This window comes from Nuphar pumila, chromosome 1 (assembly GCF_984573655.1).
Source record: "Nuphar pumila chromosome 1, dmNupPumi1.hap1.1, whole genome shotgun sequence".
Classification (NCBI taxonomy): domain Eukaryota; kingdom Viridiplantae; phylum Streptophyta; class Magnoliopsida; order Nymphaeales; family Nymphaeaceae; genus Nuphar; species Nuphar pumila.
The window spans coordinates 16,740,502-16,761,437 of NC_143249.1; the positions used below are offsets into that span (position 1 = coordinate 16,740,502).

A 20,936-nucleotide genomic window follows, 5' to 3' on the forward strand; every position below is an offset into this window, starting at 1 on the left:
CCTTTGAACTCAAGTACAATAATTCATGTGTGTTGGATTGCGGCAGGTTTGCAAACTAGAACTCGATGTTAATAGTCTCCATTTCCTGCTCTCAGTTACAAATCATAATGGTGCATGCGTTACACAACGCCCACAAGAAGCGTGTTTCAGGCAGCATGCACTCTTCCACAGGAAAGTGCTTCCCCATGGAGAGGGGAATGGGAATGTCCTGAAGGGACCTTATTTTCAGTCCCCATGGGAAAGAGGCCAGTTTTCACATGAAAATGGCCTTTCCAATGTTTGGGGTGACAAAAACCGCTCCCCAAGGGACAGGAGTTAGATTGAAGCAAAGTTAAGAGCTTATGTAGTTATCATAAAATAATCCAACAGTGGGAAGCAAAAAATTTTGAATGATTCAATTTGAAAATAAGTCCCCTCCAGCTATCTACTGTCACCCTTATCCTCTCCACCCCAAACACAGTCAAACAAGATAGCCACCAAGATACTGACTTTTAGAATCGAAAGAGCTGGCTTGATAGAGAGAATTGCACTTCATCCAAGAGAATTATCGTCATCATGCCTTCTCTCACCTACATGGCATCGGCCATTAGGATTGATACCCATAGGATATCGAAAGGGTTTCATGTTTGTTTGTCGCTTAAGCCAACCTTTCGCATTTATCCAGGCTTAGGACTGGCACTACTAAGGCCAAAAACCCCCCAAGGGGGTGTCGTTTATCCTTTCTCTATCATGGTAGTGGCACATTGAAAGCCTCTATGTTTTACATGCCCCCAGAAGTTCCAAATCAGGGGCTTGTGGAGTTTTAAGGACAAAATGATGGAGAGACGTTGAGAATTGATTTTCAATTTCATCACAGCAGATCAAGACGTCATTTTTCTCCTTTTTCTTTGACATCCATGCCATCAGCTAAGTAGAACAATGACCCATCATTTCATTGTACGCTAAGTTGTACAAAATTTAAGGCATTTTTCAGATTAGCAAAGCAAAAAACACTAAGGCTTGGCAGGCCCCTTTGTTGATAAAACCCTTGCAGCAAGGGCCTCCATGGATTTTGAACTCGTGACATGCACAAGTCACCCTTACCAGATGAGCGTGGGCAAGGAATGTATATTTTTTTTAGTATTTTGTATTATTTATATTTTTTATGTACTTTTTTAGTATATCCTATGCATTTTTATATTATATGTGCTGATATTTTCCCAATAAAAAAAAGCACCATGAGATTTTCCCGGGAATAAGATCTGTGACTTGTCATGTGCTTTGTAGGATGACTGAGAACAATTGTATAATCCATGGTAATCTCTGGTATGATGCCCCATCTTATAAAACTCCCAGTCCTCCCATCCTCCATGTTTGCCTGGATCCATAACCGTGAAGTTGAGGCTGGAGCCACTCAGTATGCATTGCTCTCTACCTTCAAGAAGGATGATGTTACTGAAGCCATCCATCAAACAACTACAATCTTAACTGTTCTGTTCAAACTTTTGAGATGGACTATGCTGGGTGGCTGCAGCAATGGTAATATATGCTTTTCATGTCTTTGCACCACACAATTCTGGTAATACACATAGGATGGGAGCAGTGATTCATCTCAGTAGCACGATCATGGCAGTAATCAGTTATTACTCTCTACAGATAGATATAACATAGTTGGCTATCGTATTTTATCAGCTTTAAGAAAAAGAAACGCAGTCGTTCAGCACTAAAGATTGTAACAAAAAAGAATAAATGAGTGCAATAGCCTATCATGATTTTTAGTGATGACCCTCACCTTCTAGAGAAGGCAGGCGAGGTACTACAAGCGGGCTCCCCCTGACCTTCTCAATAGCAAAGCTTATCCGCAGAGGTCTACCCAACAATGCCTGCAAAATAGATACTGTTTAGACAAAAGATTTAGAATCTTTGGTGATGAAATGTGTCACCAGAAACTTGCAGAGTTCGCCAAACCTTGCCATCCATGGCATCTTTTGCAGATTTAGCATCATCCTCATTTGAGAAATATACAAATCCAAATCCTCTTGATCTTCCAGAATCCCTGTCGTAGATGATCCTCACTGCCACATTGAAAGCATAGTCGTTGAGTAGCAACTCTATAAATAATCTATCAGAAACTGCCAATTTTTTGGTCCTTGGATCAGTATTACTTAGCAAGCACTCACAAGTGACAGTAGGAAGACTTGCACCAAACAGGACAAAGTATATGCAGCGTTGCTGCAATGAACTCAAGAATGCATGCTATCCATGCTTTGTGCACGTAAGGCAGCAGAAAAGCTGAGTTTGAGCCAAGGTTGTTCAAACACAGTTCGCGACCATTTCTACTGAGCTCAAAGTTCAAGCATGAACTGTTCTTGCTCCAACTTTTACATGTATAAAATTCTAGGTACATAAGGAGCTGGATTGTTAGGCGATGATGTCTGAGAAAAAAAAAGTGCTACCCCATTTGTATAACACTTGTTTTCTGTAAATCTATGCAGAGGATTAGTAAATAGTTAAATTGCTCTTGATTGATGAATCATAAACAAACCCAGTCAATTCAAGCCCGAGTAAGCTTGTGCTCATCATCCAAAATACACGCATATAAATCTATGATAAGACCATTTATGGATGTATGTGAGTTTATCACACTAATCCACGGGTGTATGCCACCAGTGGCTAAATCTGTTGCAGGACACCGTACGGAGAACCCATCAGTGAAACATTAAAAACCCAAGCCTCATAGAACACGTTTTACACCTCCGGTGTCCGAATAATCCAAATTCTGATGGGAATTTGGCAGGTTCCAGTGTTGGAGATGACCACAATTACTGGATCCATAATGCCCATCAATTACAGCCTCATTGGAGCTTGAAACATGCCAAATGAGCATATATAGGGCTACTAGAATATGTTGAATGGAAATATGTAAACTGGAGTATGAACAGAGATTTTTATGGGTTTTTTTTCTTAAATTTCACCATCCATACAAATGTGTTTAGTTTTATAGAAACCGACTCTTGGATCATCCTATTATGATGCATAAGAAGGACCTTTTAAGGCTTGAAAATCAATGGCACAGAATTTTCAAAAATCAGTGTTGTCAGTATCATATCATATCATATGATACGATATATTGTACTATCAGTGGGGGAACCCACACGATTCAAGTAGTAAATAGTATTGGTATAATTGTACCAATATGATATGTATCGTACAATATGGGTGCAGGTGCAGGTGCGGATACGGGCACAGTGCCGTACGATACACCCTATACTATGTCACATAGGTGCAGGTGTGGATGCGGCACTTTAAAAAAATTTGGGTGTGCAGGGAGAGTATATATATAATTTTTAATAGTTTTAAGTTAACACTAATTAAATAAAAACAATTATCATATCATCAATTCATCATGCATAAATTCATATAATAAATCAAATTAACAATCTACAATTGCTATTCCTCATCAATTAAAAATAACACCACACTAGTGTGGAGGCATGGATATATATATATATATATAGAGAGAGAGAGAGAGAGAGAGAAAATTGGACTTGGTTAGGGTTAACTGAATCTACTTTTCGACAAAAATAGACCTTAATGTGGTTGACTTCACCTGACACAAAGGAATTCATGTCCAAGTGTCTCACCCGCATGGGTGTGGTGCCCTATTAAAAGAGTTTGTGTTACATAGACCCTATATTGTACAAGTCGAAACTGTTTTTTTTTCTTTTTCAATGCCAGAAAAGTAGCGACCGGCCACTTACGGGGGCCATTTTTTAGACCTCAAAAGTCATTTTGACCCCCTTTTTTCATTCTCTCTATCCCCAAACCCATTTTTTAGGCTTACCCATCCTATTTTGAGATTAAATTCACCATAAAAAATGGGGGTTTTGCTACATCCGAGCCATAGAAATGTAGTTTGCCTCAAATCTCACCAATTTTTGTTCTACCCAACCATTTTTTTTTCTTCTAACCCTTAAATCTCACTCATTTTCATCCTACCTAGCCTAGAAATTGGAGTTTTTGCTAGATTTGAGCCCTAGTAGGGTGATTTATCCTAATCCACCCATTTACATCATACACACATTTTCGTGCCCTCTAACCCTCAAATTCAAACCCTCGAGGGTTTGATTCAACATATTTGGAGCATGACTGCATCAAGAGACCCACATGAGATCATAGACCAATTTATGAGGATGTTGAACAGGTGCAACTATTGTAAGAGGCATATTCATGGAGGCATTTTAGGAATGAAACATCATTTAGCCAACACAAGGAAAAATACAACTACATGCACTTATTTGAAACTGTCAGATGTTGTGAAATGCTAGATGCATGAGCTTTTGAAGAAATCTCAGAAGAAGAGACAAAAAACAGTAGGAGACGACAAAAATTGGGAGCTACCATATGTCTAACCTTGGAAAGAGTCAAAAATGCCATCTGAGGTATATGGGAAAACAACCAATAGCGTGACCGGCCCCATTGAAGAGGAGTTAGAGTTTTTACGGCAGTAAAAGGGCAAGAGGGTGGAGGTAGGGACAGGCAGTAGTGGTATTGGACGTGCACCATCTTGTGGTGAACCTGGTGGTAGTAGTAGGGGAAGGAAGGGAGGGGATAGACGGTTTATGAGTCCAGGACATGAGATTGGTTCCTATTTCCCACCTAGGACGACCCCTGAAGCCCAACTAGATATATGTTTTGTCATGGCCTCCAAGCAAATGATTGAGTACATTGAGATATAAAAAAAAAAGTAACAAAATTCATTTATAATCATTCAGTTATCTTAAACTTGATGAGGTTTACCAAAGGGACTTGAGTTAATATATCCTACATCGACAAGGTTTGCTACAAATGTTTTGACTGTATAGAGCCTTGTCATTCATCAAAATGAATTAAAGCAAATGTTTGCTTCAGATGAGTGGTTTGCAATGAGGATTGCACAAAAACCTATTGGGGTTGAGATAATAGAGAGTCTTCTCCATAGAGTTTTGGAAGAGTTGTAGTATGTTTTTTAGGAAGCCAATGTCACTTGTGAAACTGTTGAGGAGAGTGGAAAGTGACGAGGCTCCAACCTTAATTGTCAAAAACTGTGCCTAGGCAGCGTAGAGCCACCGCCTAGCCTTATAAGTCTAGGCGGTAGGGCCCTGTTTTTCGACCTAGGCTGCGAAGGTTGTCCTTGCCTAGGTTGCAAGGACATGGTTGTTATTTTTTTTTTGTCTCCTTTCTTTTTTTCTTTTTTTTCTTCTTCCTCCCGTCCCAAAAGCTTTTGTTTTCTCCTTTCTTCTTTTGTTTTTCTTTTTTATATTCTTATTTTTTAATTTTTTTTCTTCTCTTTTTCTTCTTCCTCCTCCTTTCACCCCTCTGGCTTCTCTTTTCTTCTTCTTCCTCTTTTTCTTCTTCCTCTTTTTCTTCTCCCTTTTTCCCTTTTTTTTTTCTTCTTCTTCCTCTTCTCGCCCCTCCACTAGGGATGGCAGTGAACCGGGAGATAACGGGGTCCCGCCTCACCCCGTTTGGACCGGGGTTGAAGGGCACGAAACGGGGATGAAGGTTAAAATCTATCCTCGTGCGGGGATGGACTTACGCTTTCCCCCGCCCGCCCCGTCCCCGTCCCAATCCCCGCCTTGCCCCGCCCCTCCCCATCCCCAATCCTTCAAGGAATGACTATAGACCGAGGGGAAACGGGGCCCCGCCTCGCCCCCATTTGGACCAGGGATGGAGGCGGGGGTGGAGGTTAAAATCCATCCCCGTGCAGGGATGGAGGTTCGGATTTTGAGACGGGGCAGGGGTGGAGACCTTGTCCCCCGCCCCGGTCCAGTGCCATCCCTACCCTCTACTCTTCTTTTTTTTTCTTCCTTTTTCTCCCTTTTTATCTTTTTTTCTTTTTTTTTAGATTTGTTGTTTACATATATTCATGTGTTTTTGACACACATATATATAATCTTTTTTTAGTTATTTATCTATCTATATAGGGTTAATATAACATTCAACTACTTGTGTTTAACATAAAATGGAATCAACTTTATTAAAATGATTCAAATACCCTTAAAAGAAGGCATTTTTAAAGATACATGATTACTTTTTTAGATAAAAAAAGGTAACTTTGATATATTCATAAAGTTACTTTTTAGGAAAAGGTGTTTGACTTTTCAATTCTCTCCAAAAGACCTTAATAAGGTTGAATCCATGTAACGTTAAACACTAGTTTAATGTTAGATTAACCCATATATATATATATATATGAGAATGGGGTTCATCCTATCTCCTTTTTCTTTACGTCACCGATAAGACCCTCCAAATATCAAAGTTTTAGGTGTTTTATGTTCAATTTGAACCATTAGATGCGTTTATCAATACTTATTTATTGAAAAACAAGCTTTGTTTCAAATTGATTTGATGTAAAAAATGTGAACATTTTATCATAAAATTTTAGTATGATATCAACTTATGATTTTTTTACCTCTTTAAAATACACATCTGGGCATAAAGATGCTTAATCAATTATATGTTCTCCATTCAACAACAATCATAAACACATCTAACGGTTAAGATTGAGTATAAAACATCTAAAAAATGTGATTTTTTTAGGGTCCTAACAGTGACCTAATGAAACAAGGGCAGGATAATCCTCATTCTCTCTATCTATACACATATGTGTGTATATAGAGTAATCGGATGGTGTGCCAAGTTTTGATGTATGTTCAATATTATGCAATTTTATGAATTTTGCGATATGTTACAGTGAATTACACACTTAATACATAGTTACAATCATATGTTTGTTATTAAATTTAACTATTTATTGTAAAAATTTTGTTTTTCTTGATGTTTTATTTTTTGTCCCGCCAAGGCCTCGACTAGTCCTTTTAAGGGTCTTCCACCTAGGCTCCGCTGACTAGCACTTTTGACAACTAAGGCTCCAACTATGCCCTATGATGATATGGATAGGGCAAAACATATTAGAGAACTTTTCAGCAACAAGAAAAAGTATTATATGTCAGTTTGGAAGGTGATTGATAAGAGATGGACTCACCAGCTCCATCAAGACATTCATGTTGTTGCCTCTTCAATCTTGCCATCAAATTCTCCATCACATTCGTATATGATAGAGAAGTACAAAAGACGTTTTGAACTCCATTGAGAAACTTAATAGAGATCATAGCCCCTAGAGACATTCATTAAGTGTTAACCAAGTATGAACAAAATGAGGGAGACTTTGGACGAAAGAACGCAATCCAATTGTGTAGCTCATTGCAGCCAGGTATGCATTTGAAATTCAATGTTATTATATTTAATTATGTATTTTTGTGTTGCAAGGATTTTCTGTCATGATATATTTTTCTTTTGTTGGTTTAGATCAATGATGGAATAGGTTTGGTAGGGATGATCCTTCATTATCTAGGTTTGCACAATGTATATTGAGTTAAGGATACAGTGAAAGTGCATGCGAGAGAATTTGGAGTTTTTTTTATCGCATCCACACAAAGAAAAGGAATAGATTGGAGCACTCTCAATTAAATGATCTTGTATTTGTTGTGTCGCCTACAACATGAGACTAAAGCAAAGGTAACATTAAGATATATGTTAGTGGATCCACTTTAATACTTGTATTCTAATTAATATCTGAATATTGTAGACAAATACAAAAAGAACAAAGAAGATGCATAGTAATCAGATGATTCAAGAGTTGGCCCTTATAAAACCAAGCATGTAGATCACATATGTATGGTTAGATTCAAGAAAAAAGAAACAAAAAAACCCATAAAATCTAGGTTCATACAGTAGTTTCATATTTTCAGTTCTCATATTCTTGTAGCCCTATATATATATATATATATATATATATAGAGAGAGAGAGAGAGAGAGAGTAATATGTAAGTTCCGGACCATTTATCTCCCAAACAGTCCCAGACCCCTTTAAAAGACACACTTACATGTGTTTAATGCTTAATCCAAACCTATAGATGTGTTTATCATTGTTTGTTCACTAAGAGTCATGCTTTGGATTGAATCAATTTAACAAAAAATCTTGTTTTTTAGTTAATCAAGTTTATGATGTAATATAAACCATTGATTTTTTTTGTTCAACTACAAACACATCTAAGCATGAAAATTGTATAAACCAATACATGTTTTCTATTAAATCAAGCATAGAGATCACATCTATGCATTTAGATTAAGTAAAAAACATGTAAAAATGATGATTGATGATAAATTTTTAAAAAACTTGGTTAGTTTGATGCAAGGTTGTAAGTGGTGTATCGTTACCCGTATCAATCGGGCCAATAGTAACATTGTATCGTATCATTTCATAATCATATCGTAAATTTTTAATAAAAAATTTCAAAAATCTAAAAAAATCAAGAAATACCGGTGTGACCAATGTCCGCACTTGTGGAGGAGTGACAACCAATTTTCCGATAACGGTTGGGTTACATCAAGGATCTGCTTTAAGCCCTTTCCTATTTGCGATAGTGATGGATGAGCTTACGAGATCAATTCAAGAAAATGTACCGTGGTGTATGTTGTTTGCTGATGATATTGTTTTGATTGATGAGTCTAGAGCTGGGGTTAATGCTAAGTTAGAATTATGGAGACAAACATTGGAAGCTAGAGGTTTTAAGTTGAGTAAGAGTAAGACTGAATATATGGAATGTCGGTTTAGTAAGCAACGAAGTAGTGATGGGAGTGTAGTGAAGCTTGGTGAGCAAGAAATACCGGTGAATGATTATTTCAAATATTTGGGATCCATCATTCAAAAGTATGGAGAAATTGATGGAGATGTAAATCATAGGATAAAGGTTGGATGGATGAAATGGAAAAGTGCAACTGGAGTGTTGTGCGATCGTAGAATGCCATTGCGGTTGAAGGGAAAGTTTTATAGGACGACTATTAGACCCGCTTTACTATATGGTACGGAATGTTGGGCTGCCAAGAGACATCATATTCAAAAAATGAGTGTAGCTGAGATGCGGATGCTTAGATGGATGTGTGGAAATACAATAAAAGATAAGATTCAAAACGAGGAGATACGTAAGAAGGTAGGTGTTGCACCCATTGAAAATAAGATGCGAGAGAATCGTTTACGGTGGTTTGGACATATTCGGCGAAGGCCTAATGAGGCTCCAGTTAGAAGGTTGGAGAAATGGGAAAATATATTAGTTAAAAGAGGTCGGGGTAGGCCTAGGAAGACTTGGATGGAGATGATAGAAAAGGATATGAATGCTTTGAACCTCACCGAGGACATGGCATTGGATAGAAATGATTGGAGGAAAAGGATTCATGTGGAAGACCCAAAATGAATTTCTTTTTTGGTTCATATCGCTGACCCCAATTGTTTTGGGATGAAGGCGTAGTTGTTGTTGTTGTTGTTGTTGTTGTAAAAAAATCAAGAAAACACAAAAAATAGTAAAAATTCTAAAAAAATAATATCACATCAAATAATGAAGAATTACACAAAATACAGCTATAAAATCACATATGAAGCATTTATGTCTCTATGAGCTGCATAAGACATCATTAAACATCAACTATCTCACAAGAACAATGAAAAATATTAAATATCTTGCAATTAAAAACATGCCACAAGACCCATACTTTCATACTACATAAACAAAAAAATTATGGCAATACTGGCACTCGATTTTCAATCGGTTTCCACTCATTACTTGAGTGTACCGTTGCCATGCCAGATCATCTGATGTCATCTTTGTTGGAGGAGTGTAGAGTCTGATTTCTATCTTGATATAAATCTTTAATTTTCAAAAAAAAAATGGAGAGTAACTTTGTAATTTTACTCATAATAAAGATTTTTTACCTTAACCCATTTTCTTGAGTGAAAAAATTGTGGAAATGCATTTTTTTTTTAATCTTAACCCACTTCTTTGGGTGAAAAAATAACTTTCAATGGCTTCTAGACAAATGGAGAAGTTGGCCCTCAAAAGGTATTTAAAACCCAAAATAAATAAATAATAATAATTTTTGGCCTTTTTAAAGTGCACCAAAGGTGTATCGTACGATACACCCGATGCGGGTACGATACACACTCGTATCATGATATAAGTGTGTACCATATCGTACGATACTGACAACCTTGGTTTCATGTGTTATTTTAAAAAAACTTAGTTATGATGTCTTATGCAGCTCATAGAGACATAATTGTTTCATATGTAATTTTATGGTTGTATTTTGTGCAATTCGTCATTGTTTCATGTGTTGTGATTTTTTTAGAATTTTTGTTAATTTTTTTATGATTTTTCATGATTTTTCATGATTTTTCATGATTTTTTAGAATTTTTAAAACATTTTATTAAAAATTTAGAATTTTTTACAATACAATATGATATGTATCTTATTTTGAACCTAACCGATACGGGTAACAATACCATACTTACAACCTTGGTAAGATCACCTCATGCATAACCCATTTCAGCCTTGAAACTAGGACTTTGACTAAGATTTTATATGGACTTCCAAAGAGCAAGATCAGTTTGAACTTCATGATATCTTTTGCATCCTTCAGTATTACAACGAGAAAAGATCTGTTAAGAACCCTTAAAGGCTTGGACTTGCATGAAACTCAGTCAAGAAATCAAGGAGACCATCTTTAAAACATGACCAAAAAGCTTTCCAGAAGTCTAAGGTAAAGCCATCGGGCCTGGCTCTTTTGCCCTTCACCGACACCCATATGGCCTTTTTCAATTCCTCCACTGTAAATGCACTCTCGAGCACAATGTTGTGGCGGACAGTGACATGCCCTACCAAGTGATCCCCTCCTCCATCATAGCAGTTGAACAATTCTTCAAAGCAACGAGATTCCTTCCACAAAAACCTCTTTAATTCTCATAGATTTTATTTGGATGTCTTCTTCCTTGTGAAGTAAATTGATGAAAGACTTTGTATTTTGGTCCCTGACATAGCTAGAAAGCTCTGGACTTTGCTTCCATTTTAGTTCTTCTCTTATTTGTCATGTCTTAATCCCAGCTAAACTTTCTATTTCTCCCCACATCTGGTCAGTGTCACCTTTGTCAGTGTCCTTTTGCCTCTCTTACAAGCTACATGAATCCTTCTCTCAGTTGTCAATATAGTTAAATTTGTTGTTCCATTTGTTTTTGGTCCAGTCTGCATTTTCCTTTTTTATCATGAATAGCTTCCTTCATAACCACCAACCTGCCAATTGTCCTAGTACTGGTAAGGCCATCAATCCCCAACCGTCTCCTTAAAGCTAGGCACAGTCAATCACCAAGCTTCGAGTCTAAATGGTGATCCCCTTGCTTCACTATTTTCCCACTCCAGAACTATAGTATCATGGTCTAAAATAGTGTGTGGAATTAGATCCACCCATTCAAACCATGGTGCATATCAATGAACTCATTTAAAAACAAGAATCTGTCAAGCAAGGGCTAAGCCTATTGTTGGACCGAGAGTATCTGCAACCCCCAAATGAAGCACCGATGAAACTTTCATCGTATACAAACCCCTGGATGCAATGCATCTAATTACTAACTACTGAAGAGCTACAATCTCCCATTAGCAGGATAAAGTTGAAATCCAATAACACCAAGGCAGGGTAAATTGTGATCTCAACAATTGTAGCTTCTTCCAAAAGTCATGTTTTCTATTTGCAGTCATTTGGTTGTAAACAACCATAAGAATGAAGGGCTCATCCTTCAATCCATTTTGAAATCTGATGGAGATTAAAACACTCAACCCTACACAGTTGCTTGAAATGAAATGGGGATCTTCGAAACACGAGCTTTGATTAACAAGAGCAAGTGTCAAGAATGACACTAAAGCATAACCCTTAAAAAGGGTATAATTGGAAACAAAATAAAAATAAAAATGTATTCTTTATTGATATGAAAAACCAATTGCTTAAGAAGCATTGGAGTAAAATACAAGAGGGGCTGCACCCCTTTATATACACAGCTGAAAGAGGACTCAATAGAGCTGTTGGGCACAGTCCAACAGCTCTATTTAGAGCTGTTGGAATGTGTCAGTCCAACAGCTCTATTAAGAGCTGTTGGAATGTGTCAGTCCAACAGCTCTATTGCTAGTCAAGTCTGGACAGGACTTGACTAGCAACAGTCATTCTAGTTCAAACTGAACTAGATGACATAAAGACAAAAAATAAAAATAAAGGAAAAAAAAATACATAAAAGAAAGAAATTAAAAATGTATTTATATATATATATATAATAATATAATATTATTATATATACATATATGTACAGTTTTACATTTTAACACTCCCCCTCAAACTTACGGTACAATGAGCGAAAGTTTGTCTAAGAGAAAGTGAAATCGGGGAGCAGCGAGAGGCTTTGTAAAGAGGTCTGCTAACTGATATTCTGAAGTGACATATGGCAGATCAATTATCCCGTGTAGATATTCCTCTCTGACGTAGTGACAATCCATTTCGATGTGTTTGGTGCGTTCGTGGAATGTTCTGTTACTGGCAATATAGATCGCACTTTTGTTGTCACAACACATTTGTGAAGCCTTTGTTGCTTCAACTCCCATGTCAGCAAGCAGTCGTCGGAGCCAAACTACTTCCATGGTCGTGGTTGCCATGGCTCTGTATTCAGCTTCGGTGGATGAGAGAGATACCTTCTGCTGCTTTTTACACCTCCACGAGATTAATGATTCCCCTAAAAAGACACAAAAGCCAGTGGTTGAGTGTCTGTTATTGGGATCACCTCCCCAATCAGCATCAGTATATGCAATTAAATCAAGAGAAGAGGAGGAAGATAAGAAAAGTCCTCGTGAAAGAGAGGACTTGATGTATCTGATAATACGCATGACTGCTCCCATATGAACAGAAGTAGGAGCATGTTGAAATTGACTTGCTGTATGAACAGCATGTGCTATATCTGGTCTGGTAATGGATAGATAGGAAAGTGCCCCGACAAGCTGTCTGTAAGGAGTAGGGTCTGCAAGAAGTTCTCCATCATCAATCTTCATTTTAACATTAACAACTTCTGGAGTGTCAACTTTCTTATCATCAGTAATACCAGACCTGAAAACAATATCAAAAGCAAATTTAGTCTGAGATAATAAATATCCTCTAGGAGAATAAGCAACTTCAATGCCTAAAAAATATCTCAACAAGCCCAAATCAGTCATTTCAAAATGAGATTTAAGAAGTGTTTTGATTGTTTCAACTCCCTGTTTATCGCTTCCGGTGATGATCATATCATCCACATAGAGAAGAAGCACAATGATCCCTGCATCAGAATTCTTAATAAACAAAGCAGTGTCAGTTAAACAGAATTGAAAACCAATATCAATCATAACACGACTAAACCTATCATACCAAGCTTTTGGTGCTTGTTTAAGTCCATAAAGAGCTTTTTCTAAGCGAAGGACTTTACCCTTAGGAATACTTAGACCAGGAGGGGGTTCCATATATACTTCTTCAACTAGCTTTCCATTTAAAAAAGCATTTTTGACATCCATTTGAAAAATAGACCATTTTTTGATAGAAGCTAAGGCAATTAAGGTTCGGACAGTAGTCATACGAGCCACCGGAGCAAAGGTTTCTTCATAATCAATCCCATATTCTTGGGCATAACCTTTGGCTACTAAACGGGCTTTATATCTTTCAAGAGTACCATCACTCTTGGTTTTAATTTTATAAACCCATCGACATCCTATAGTTTTCTTCCCTGGAGGAAGATCTTGAATATTCCATGTAGAAGCCTTTTCAAGTGCATCTAATTCAACTTTCATGGCTTCTATCCATTTGATATCATTTTTTGCTTGAAAATATGTGGATGGTTCTTCATATGAGTGAATTAATGCAATAACTGCCCTATATGTGGGTGAGAAAGACTCGTATGATACAAACTTTTCTGGAGGCCTCGAGATTCGGGATGATTGTCTAGTTGGAATGTTAGAATATTTCTCAAGTGCACATGGAGTATTAGACTCTTGTCGCCTGGAATATTGAATACTAGTATCTCTATGAACTTCTTCATTTTCAACATTAAGATCAATAATTCTTGGATCATCATCAAAGTTACAATCAAGGTCATATTCATCAGATGTTGATGTTAGATCTAGCAAAAAGGAGTACTCAGTGACGTCTTTTAATTTTCTAAAATCAAAGAAGCTCTCCTTTTCAAGAAAGGAAACATTTCTAGACACATATAGTTTATTATTTTTGAAGTCAAAACATCTATAACCTTTCTGGTTTTCAGCATATCCTAAAAAGGCACAGGGAATTGCACAAGGAGAAAGTTTATCATTTTTGTCAGTAAATATGAAACATTTGCACCCAAATATTCTTAATCTAGAGTAGTCTGGAGAAATGTTCATAAGTTTTTCAATGGGAGTGATATTTTGTAACGAAGAAGATGGCATCCTATTAATGAGATAGGTGGCAGTTAAGGCAGCTTCTGCCCAAAAGTCTTTAGGGACTTGATTTGCTATTAATAAAGTTCTAGTGGTTTCTATAATATGGCGATGTTTTCGTTCTGCCAGTCCATTTTGTTGAGGTGTATAAGGACAAGATCTTTGATGTGTGATGCCATGCAATTTAAGATAATTTTGAAAATCAGTGGATAAAAACTCTCCCCCTGAATCTGTGCGAAAAATAGTAATATCATTTTGAAATTTGTTTTTAACCATATTATGAAAAGTTTGAAAGTATGAAAATACTTCAGACTTATGTTTGAGAAAGTACATCCACGTATGTCGGGAGAAATCATCGACAAAAATAACATAGTAAACAAATCCTCCTTTAGAAATTACTGGTGCAGGACCCCAAACATCCGAGTGTATTAATTCAAGTGGTCTTGAAGAGAAAAAGGTTCTGTTCTGAAATGGTAATCTTTTCATTTTGCCGAGAATACAATCTTTACAATCAAATGATTCAGAGTTACAAAATTTCCCTAGATTTGGAAAATGTCGGATTTTGGCTATATGTGGGTGACCAAGTCTCTTATGCCACAGTTCCAACTCTATTTTTTGAATATTATAACAAAAAGCTTTCTTCGGCATTTCCAAAAAATCTATGTAATAGAGTCCTCCTTCTCTATGGCCTTCCCCAATCAGCTTGCCTGACTGGCGATCCTGTACCCAACAACCATGAGAAGAAAAAGAAATATTACACCCATAATCAGAAATTTGAGATACAGATAAAAGATTTAAATTTAATTTGGGAACATGTCTAATTTCTGGAATAAAAAATTTTTTTTGTTTTATAAATTTTTTCAAAATCTCCTATTCCTTCTATTTCAAGAGAAGTCCCATCAGCAGTAAAGACCTTTGACACACTTGTTTTATTTTTAACACATTTGGATAGACTTTGATTATTTGGGGTCATATGAAAAGATGCACCGGAGTCAAGAAGCCAAGAAATTTTACCTAAATCAGAAAAAGATGAGGCTGCTGCGCCGGTTGAAGCTTCAGATGAGGAAGAGGCACCTTTGATGAGAGGCTAAAGGATCTCCATTAGTTGGGCCAGGGAAACTGGTGCATCCTGATCTTTAGGCTCCGATCCAGCAATTGCAGCTCTTTTTTCTCTCAGCTCCTTAAGTTTGGGACATTGTGGCCTGTAGTGTCCCGGTTCATGACAGTGATGACAAATAACTTTCTTCTTATCATAGTCACCATTTTGTCGGTTAAAGTGAGGAGGCCTATATGATCGAACATGATTCCCTGGTCTAGACACGGCTAAAACGGAATCATCTTCAATTTTTAAAGAACCTTTCCGGAGACGATTTTCTTCCATTGTTAACTCTTCAATAGTTTCAACAATAGAAGGAATTTTTCCCCGGTGAAGTAGGGCCGATTTAGTGGTTTCAAATTCCGGCCTTAATCCAGTGATAAACTGGTAAAAATGTTCAACATCGAGTTGTTTCTGACGAAGCTCGATGTCTTCGGCACAATGCCACTTTGGTTCTAAAAGGGAAAGTTCTTCCCAAAGTTCGGACAACCCATTGTAATATTCACGAATAGTTTTGTCTCCTTGTGTCATCATTCGAACTTTTTCTTGGAGGTTGCACACGTGTGCAATATCTTTAAGGGAATACATATTCTTAAGGTATTCCCATGCCTTATCGGCATGATCAAATTTGGCAAGACTTGAGCATTTTTTAATGTCAACGCTATTGATAAGCCATGACATTATCTTCGCATGAGATATTCTCCATTCTTTCCATTTCTTCTCGTATGAGGCAATAGCCTTGATTTTCTCTTCTTCCGATAGAGGGACTTCTTTATCTCCCTCCTTTTTAGTAAGAGATAGCTTAGGTTCCGAATCGGAACCATCCACAATCCCCCATAAGCCTTTTCCCCATATATGGTGCTTCATGATTGAAGCCCATGTTACATAGTTCGTATCGCTTAGTTTCATAGGCATGATGGTGACTTTATCATTGTCATCCATCGATTACAAGGAGAGAAAGAATAGGGATAGAAGAGAAACAAGAAGGAAAATGAGAAAGAAAGAAAAAAAAACAATACAACAAGATGTGAAATCTTCTCCAATGAAGTGATAAAACACTTCTCTTCAAGTGGCGAACACTTTTGCAAACGGGCACGGAAACCGAGGCAGCTTTTCCTCAAGATTTAGTACTTCCGCGGCTCTGATACCATGAAATGAAATGGGGATCTTCGAAACACGAGCTTTGATTAACAAGAGCAAGTGTCAAGAATGACACTAAAGCATAACCCTTAAAAAGGGTATAATTGGAAACAAAATAAAAATAAAAATGTATTCTTTATTGATATGAAAAACCAATTGCTTAAGAAGCATTGGAGTAAAATACAAGAGGGGCTGCACCCCTTTATATACACAGCTGAAAGAGGACTCAATAGAGCTGTTGGGCACAGTCCAACAGCTCTATTTAGAGCTGTTGGAATGTGTCAGTCCAACAGCTCTATTAAGAGCAGTTGGAATGTGTCAGTCCAACAGCTCTATTGCTAGTCAAGTCTGGACAGGACTTGACTAGCAACAGTCATTCTAGTTCAAACTGAACTAGATGACATAAAGACAAAAAATAAAAATAAAGGAAAAAAAAATACATAAAAGAAAGAAATTAAAAATGTATTTATATATATATATATAATAATATAATATTATTATATATACATATATGTACAGTTTTACATTTTAACATTGCTCACTAGGTCCCTTTGCCACAATACTCTAATACCGCTAGATCTTTCTTTGGATGGTCTGTAAGCAAACTCACAAATCCTTTACACGCTGTTTATGAAACTGCATCAACACTTCCCATTTTTGGATTCAATGACACCTACCAGAGAAAATTTCATTTGTTTGGTCCAATTTCTCAGCAGCGTAGGAATAAAAGTAACCATGATAGACTGTTGGGCCACCACCTTCTTAGATGAGAGAGGTTAGGAATGATCCTTAACAGAGATACTATCCTTAACGAACCTAACTTTCCTAACCCCCAAAGAACCCTTCTCATAAAAGCTAAAAGAACTCCATAAACAAGTTTGGGCTCTTTAAAGTTACAGAAAATGCATTCTTTCCATGCTCTGAAACTTAGCATTAAACAATGTTTGCACCACGAGTCACCTTGATTCACCGATAGATCATTGAGCATTTGTAGGATTATCTTGTTATGCCTTGATCGCTTGCTTAGCACTGGTATCCACCCCCCACCCCCCACCCCCCCCCACCCCACCCCACCACACACACACACACACACACACAAAGTCAGCTATCAAGGACAGGGAGAAAAAAAAAGGCGGAGAAAAGGGCACTAAGACTTCTCACCTAACACTTTACAAGAAACCCCTAACATCAATCAAGTGGATAGATTGATATTGTTGGCATTTACTCAACATATCCAATAGATAAAGAAAGGGGTCATGATACGCATACCATTCTGAGGGATCCACGTCATGCAAGCATTGCTTCACTAGATGTTGTATACTCCAGCAGTTTAGTAAAACCTTTAGATCTCTTAAGCAAGAATTAATTAGCCTCCTCATTCAAAATTTGATCTTTTCAAGTAGATCAGTGAAAAAAGGAAACAGTTAATCCTTTTTCATGACTTAGAAGTTAGAACATAGATCAGCAAAAAAACAAATAATTAATCCAGCTTCATGATTAGAACATAGTAAGCAAACAAACTGCAAGTGAATAGAATAGACACAAAGCTACTGGATGAAAACAACTAAGTGATCGTATCGTTATCCATAGACAACACGTCAATTACCAGAATATGCAAGAAAAAAATGCTACGTGACCAGCTCGTGAAATTGGCAGACAGAATCTAAACCAAGATGCATAGAAGCCCAAATCTACCAGTTGTACACATGGTTTTCAATTGATTGAGAAAAATGCACATAATTTCATTGCGGAAAGTTCCATGAAAGAATCTCGAATCACTGTTCTAATTGATTCATGGAAATACATGTAACTTTATATACCTGATACTTGCCAAGAAGGTAGAGAGTCGAAATGCTTTGGTCGAACGATCTAAAATTATGGTTGTTCATGGAACCAAGCAACCAAATAGATGAACAGCCCAGAGCTACCCATTATCCAAGTATGGGGAGTTCCTAATAGAAGCTTTCCTACACTGGGCACATAAGGGAGCGTAGTGGATTGGCAGAACCTAAGAAGACTAGGCCCAATTCTTTGTGCCAGAGTTCACAAAACAGAAACCAGAAAAGTGGGATAGTTTGGGATACTGCTCTATGTTGATCCCACCCTTCCAGAAAAACGGGATAAGTAGGCGTATTCAATGGCCCCTTGAACATGACACCCATGATCTTTCAATATCCCAACTCATTCCATTTTTCTGGATATGACTTGCTGTAGTACCCGATATCGTGCATCCAAGCACCCCTTGAACACGACAATGATCATATTGCGGCACCCCAACTTACTCTATATGATTTGCAGGCGTTCGCCGAAATTGGTCATCATTAGCTTCATTTTAGAGAGAGAGAGAGAGAGTACCCTCGGTGACCGCTCCGAAGGAAGAGAAGGCATCCCTCAGAGACTTCTCGTCCACTCCCCACGATAATCCTCCGACGAAGAGTCTGGAAGACGACGACGACGTCGACAGGCAGCGGTAGCTCCGCAGCAGAAATGAGGAGGAGGAGCTACGACGAAGGATGGAGGCGAGGGAGGGCAAGGCTGCTGCTGCACCACCGACCAATGCGCTCCTCAACGACCGCATCGCTCCCGCGAGGACGCACCGCTTCCGTGCTTCGCGTGGGGGCTCGCTCGCACAGTCGCTCTGTGGGGATCAATAATAATCCAATTTCCTCCCTTGTAAGGCCCTTTTGGCGTACTATCGATTGAAAATTTAAAAGAAAAAATAGAGTTCGGTTCCACTCGTCCCCTATGACATCCTCATCTTCATACCCCCTCTTAAATCTTACGGATCAAAACTGACTGTATAGATGAGTTCAGGATGGTCAATTTATTAAAAATAGACCCTTAAATTAATTTTTTTTATGAAAAAACATGATTTGAATCACAAAATTTTGTGTTTTGTCAACCATTGAATTTTGAGTCATCAGAAAATCCTGTACATAAGTTCGATGTGGATCTCCACTAAATAAATGATGTAGATCATACATTAAACAAGTCGCAGGAAGAAGGTCGAGTTTCGTTACTTACGTGTGAGAGTAAAGTGAAACTAAACATTAGCAGTGGAAGTTGTTTACTCCCATGTATCGATTAGTCATCATGACTTCAGCAGTGCAAAAGATACAAATTTGGGTTGAGTGAGATAGTTGGATGGGTTAGGTCACACCAATGTTGGTAATATCAGACTCAGAACTAAATCATTTTGGAAATCAATTAAGAACATTGGCTTGGATCCAATCGAATCTAGTCAAATCATTCTGAATCAATTTATTTACCAAATTTGTTTTTAATTCAAATGTTTATATCCAAACAAACAAAAGATTCAACCACACATTTATATACAAAAATACATATTTGTAGTAGATGATTACTTAGAGGTTCAATCAAATTATAAAATATGCATTTAATACATAAAAATATATAATAACAAACAAGCTTAGTAATTATAGCAGACTATTTAAATAAAAAACAAACAATTCAAGCTTACTTTTCATAAATTGGTGAAATAACAATTCAATTTGAATCAGCCGATTTGATTGTAAAAACATTAAAGTCAGGCCATAATAACAAAGCGGTCTCAAGTTCCAATCTCGTTTGAGTTATCTTTCAACTTGTATGACAAGGGGAAAAAACACTGTAAAATTAAGACACACCATCAATCCTATATTATCTTAAGAAAAATCAAAGTTGATGGAAAAAAACATAAACAAATACATACACAGATAAAACCACGATGATGTTTTAAAGTATATTAAGAACAATACAATCTAAAACATGGTGATAATAGCATTGGAATTTTGAAAAAACAATTATAATATCTTAGAATATGTTAAACATAATATAAATTAAACAACACCGTAATAAATATGTAATATGCCAAAAATATTGGAAACAAACAAAAAAGCCGAAGATTTGTCTATAAGCAATAAGTGATGCTTATTTAAACTTTTAAACATGAGTAACCTTATATTAATACATGAAATGTTATAATTAAATCAATATACTTCACAAAACACTAAACTAACGAGGGACATTGAAATAAATCATGATATATATATAGTGGGAAAGTATTTGATACCCTCATGAGCAATGAACCTCCTAGTTGGAACTTATAGTGGGAGGCTGTTTTGACCAAATCTATGTCAATGGATGTGTTTAGAGCATGGTCAAAATATCAGGACTCTACTCTTGAATCCTATTTTTTAGCATAAAACTACAAATTTTTTAGGGTTGGAACTTTAGTGCACTATATGCCGTTGATTATTCAACTTGGGCGAAATCTTATACATGTAGGAGTAACATGCTCTCTAAGTACCGACTTGTACTGACCCTTACTTACAGATCACATATGGAGTGTAGATGTTCAAAATATATAAAA

General features: G+C 37.0%; 1 protein-coding gene across 1 annotated transcript; it reads right to left on the reverse strand.

Annotated features, from left to right (window-relative positions):
• Positions 1-1,157: 1,157 nt before the first annotated feature.
• On the reverse strand, positions 1,158-19,292 carry LOC149848151 (glycine-rich RNA-binding protein 4, mitochondrial-like). The gene is made up of 4 exons (XM_090020363.1): positions 18,920-19,292; positions 1,948-2,054; positions 1,772-1,862; positions 1,158-1,555 (listed from the first exon to the last, which is right to left on the reverse strand). Exons 1-4 carry the CDS (start codon positions 19,140-19,142, stop codon positions 1,533-1,535), a joined length of 444 nt encoding a protein of 147 aa, XP_089876489.1. The 5' UTR covers positions 19,143-19,292; the 3' UTR covers positions 1,158-1,532.
• Positions 19,293-20,936: the final 1,644 nt, after the last annotated feature.

What these genes read in the sequence shown, in the direction of transcription:
- LOC149848151 (XM_090020363.1), bottom strand. Translation starts at nt 19,142, where the DNA reads ATGCGGTCGTTGAGGAGCGCATTGGTCGGTGGTGCAGCAGCAGCCTTG. An exon ending in CTTCGGAGCGGTCACCGAGG is followed by an intron (nt 2,055 to 18,919) that starts GTACTCTCTCTC and finishes TCAATGTGGCAG; the next exon opens with TGAGGATCATCTACGACAGG. An exon ending in AAGATGCCATGGATGGCAAG is followed by an intron (nt 1,863 to 1,947) that starts GTTTGGCGAACT and finishes TCTATTTTGCAG; the next exon opens with GCATTGTTGGGTAGACCTCT.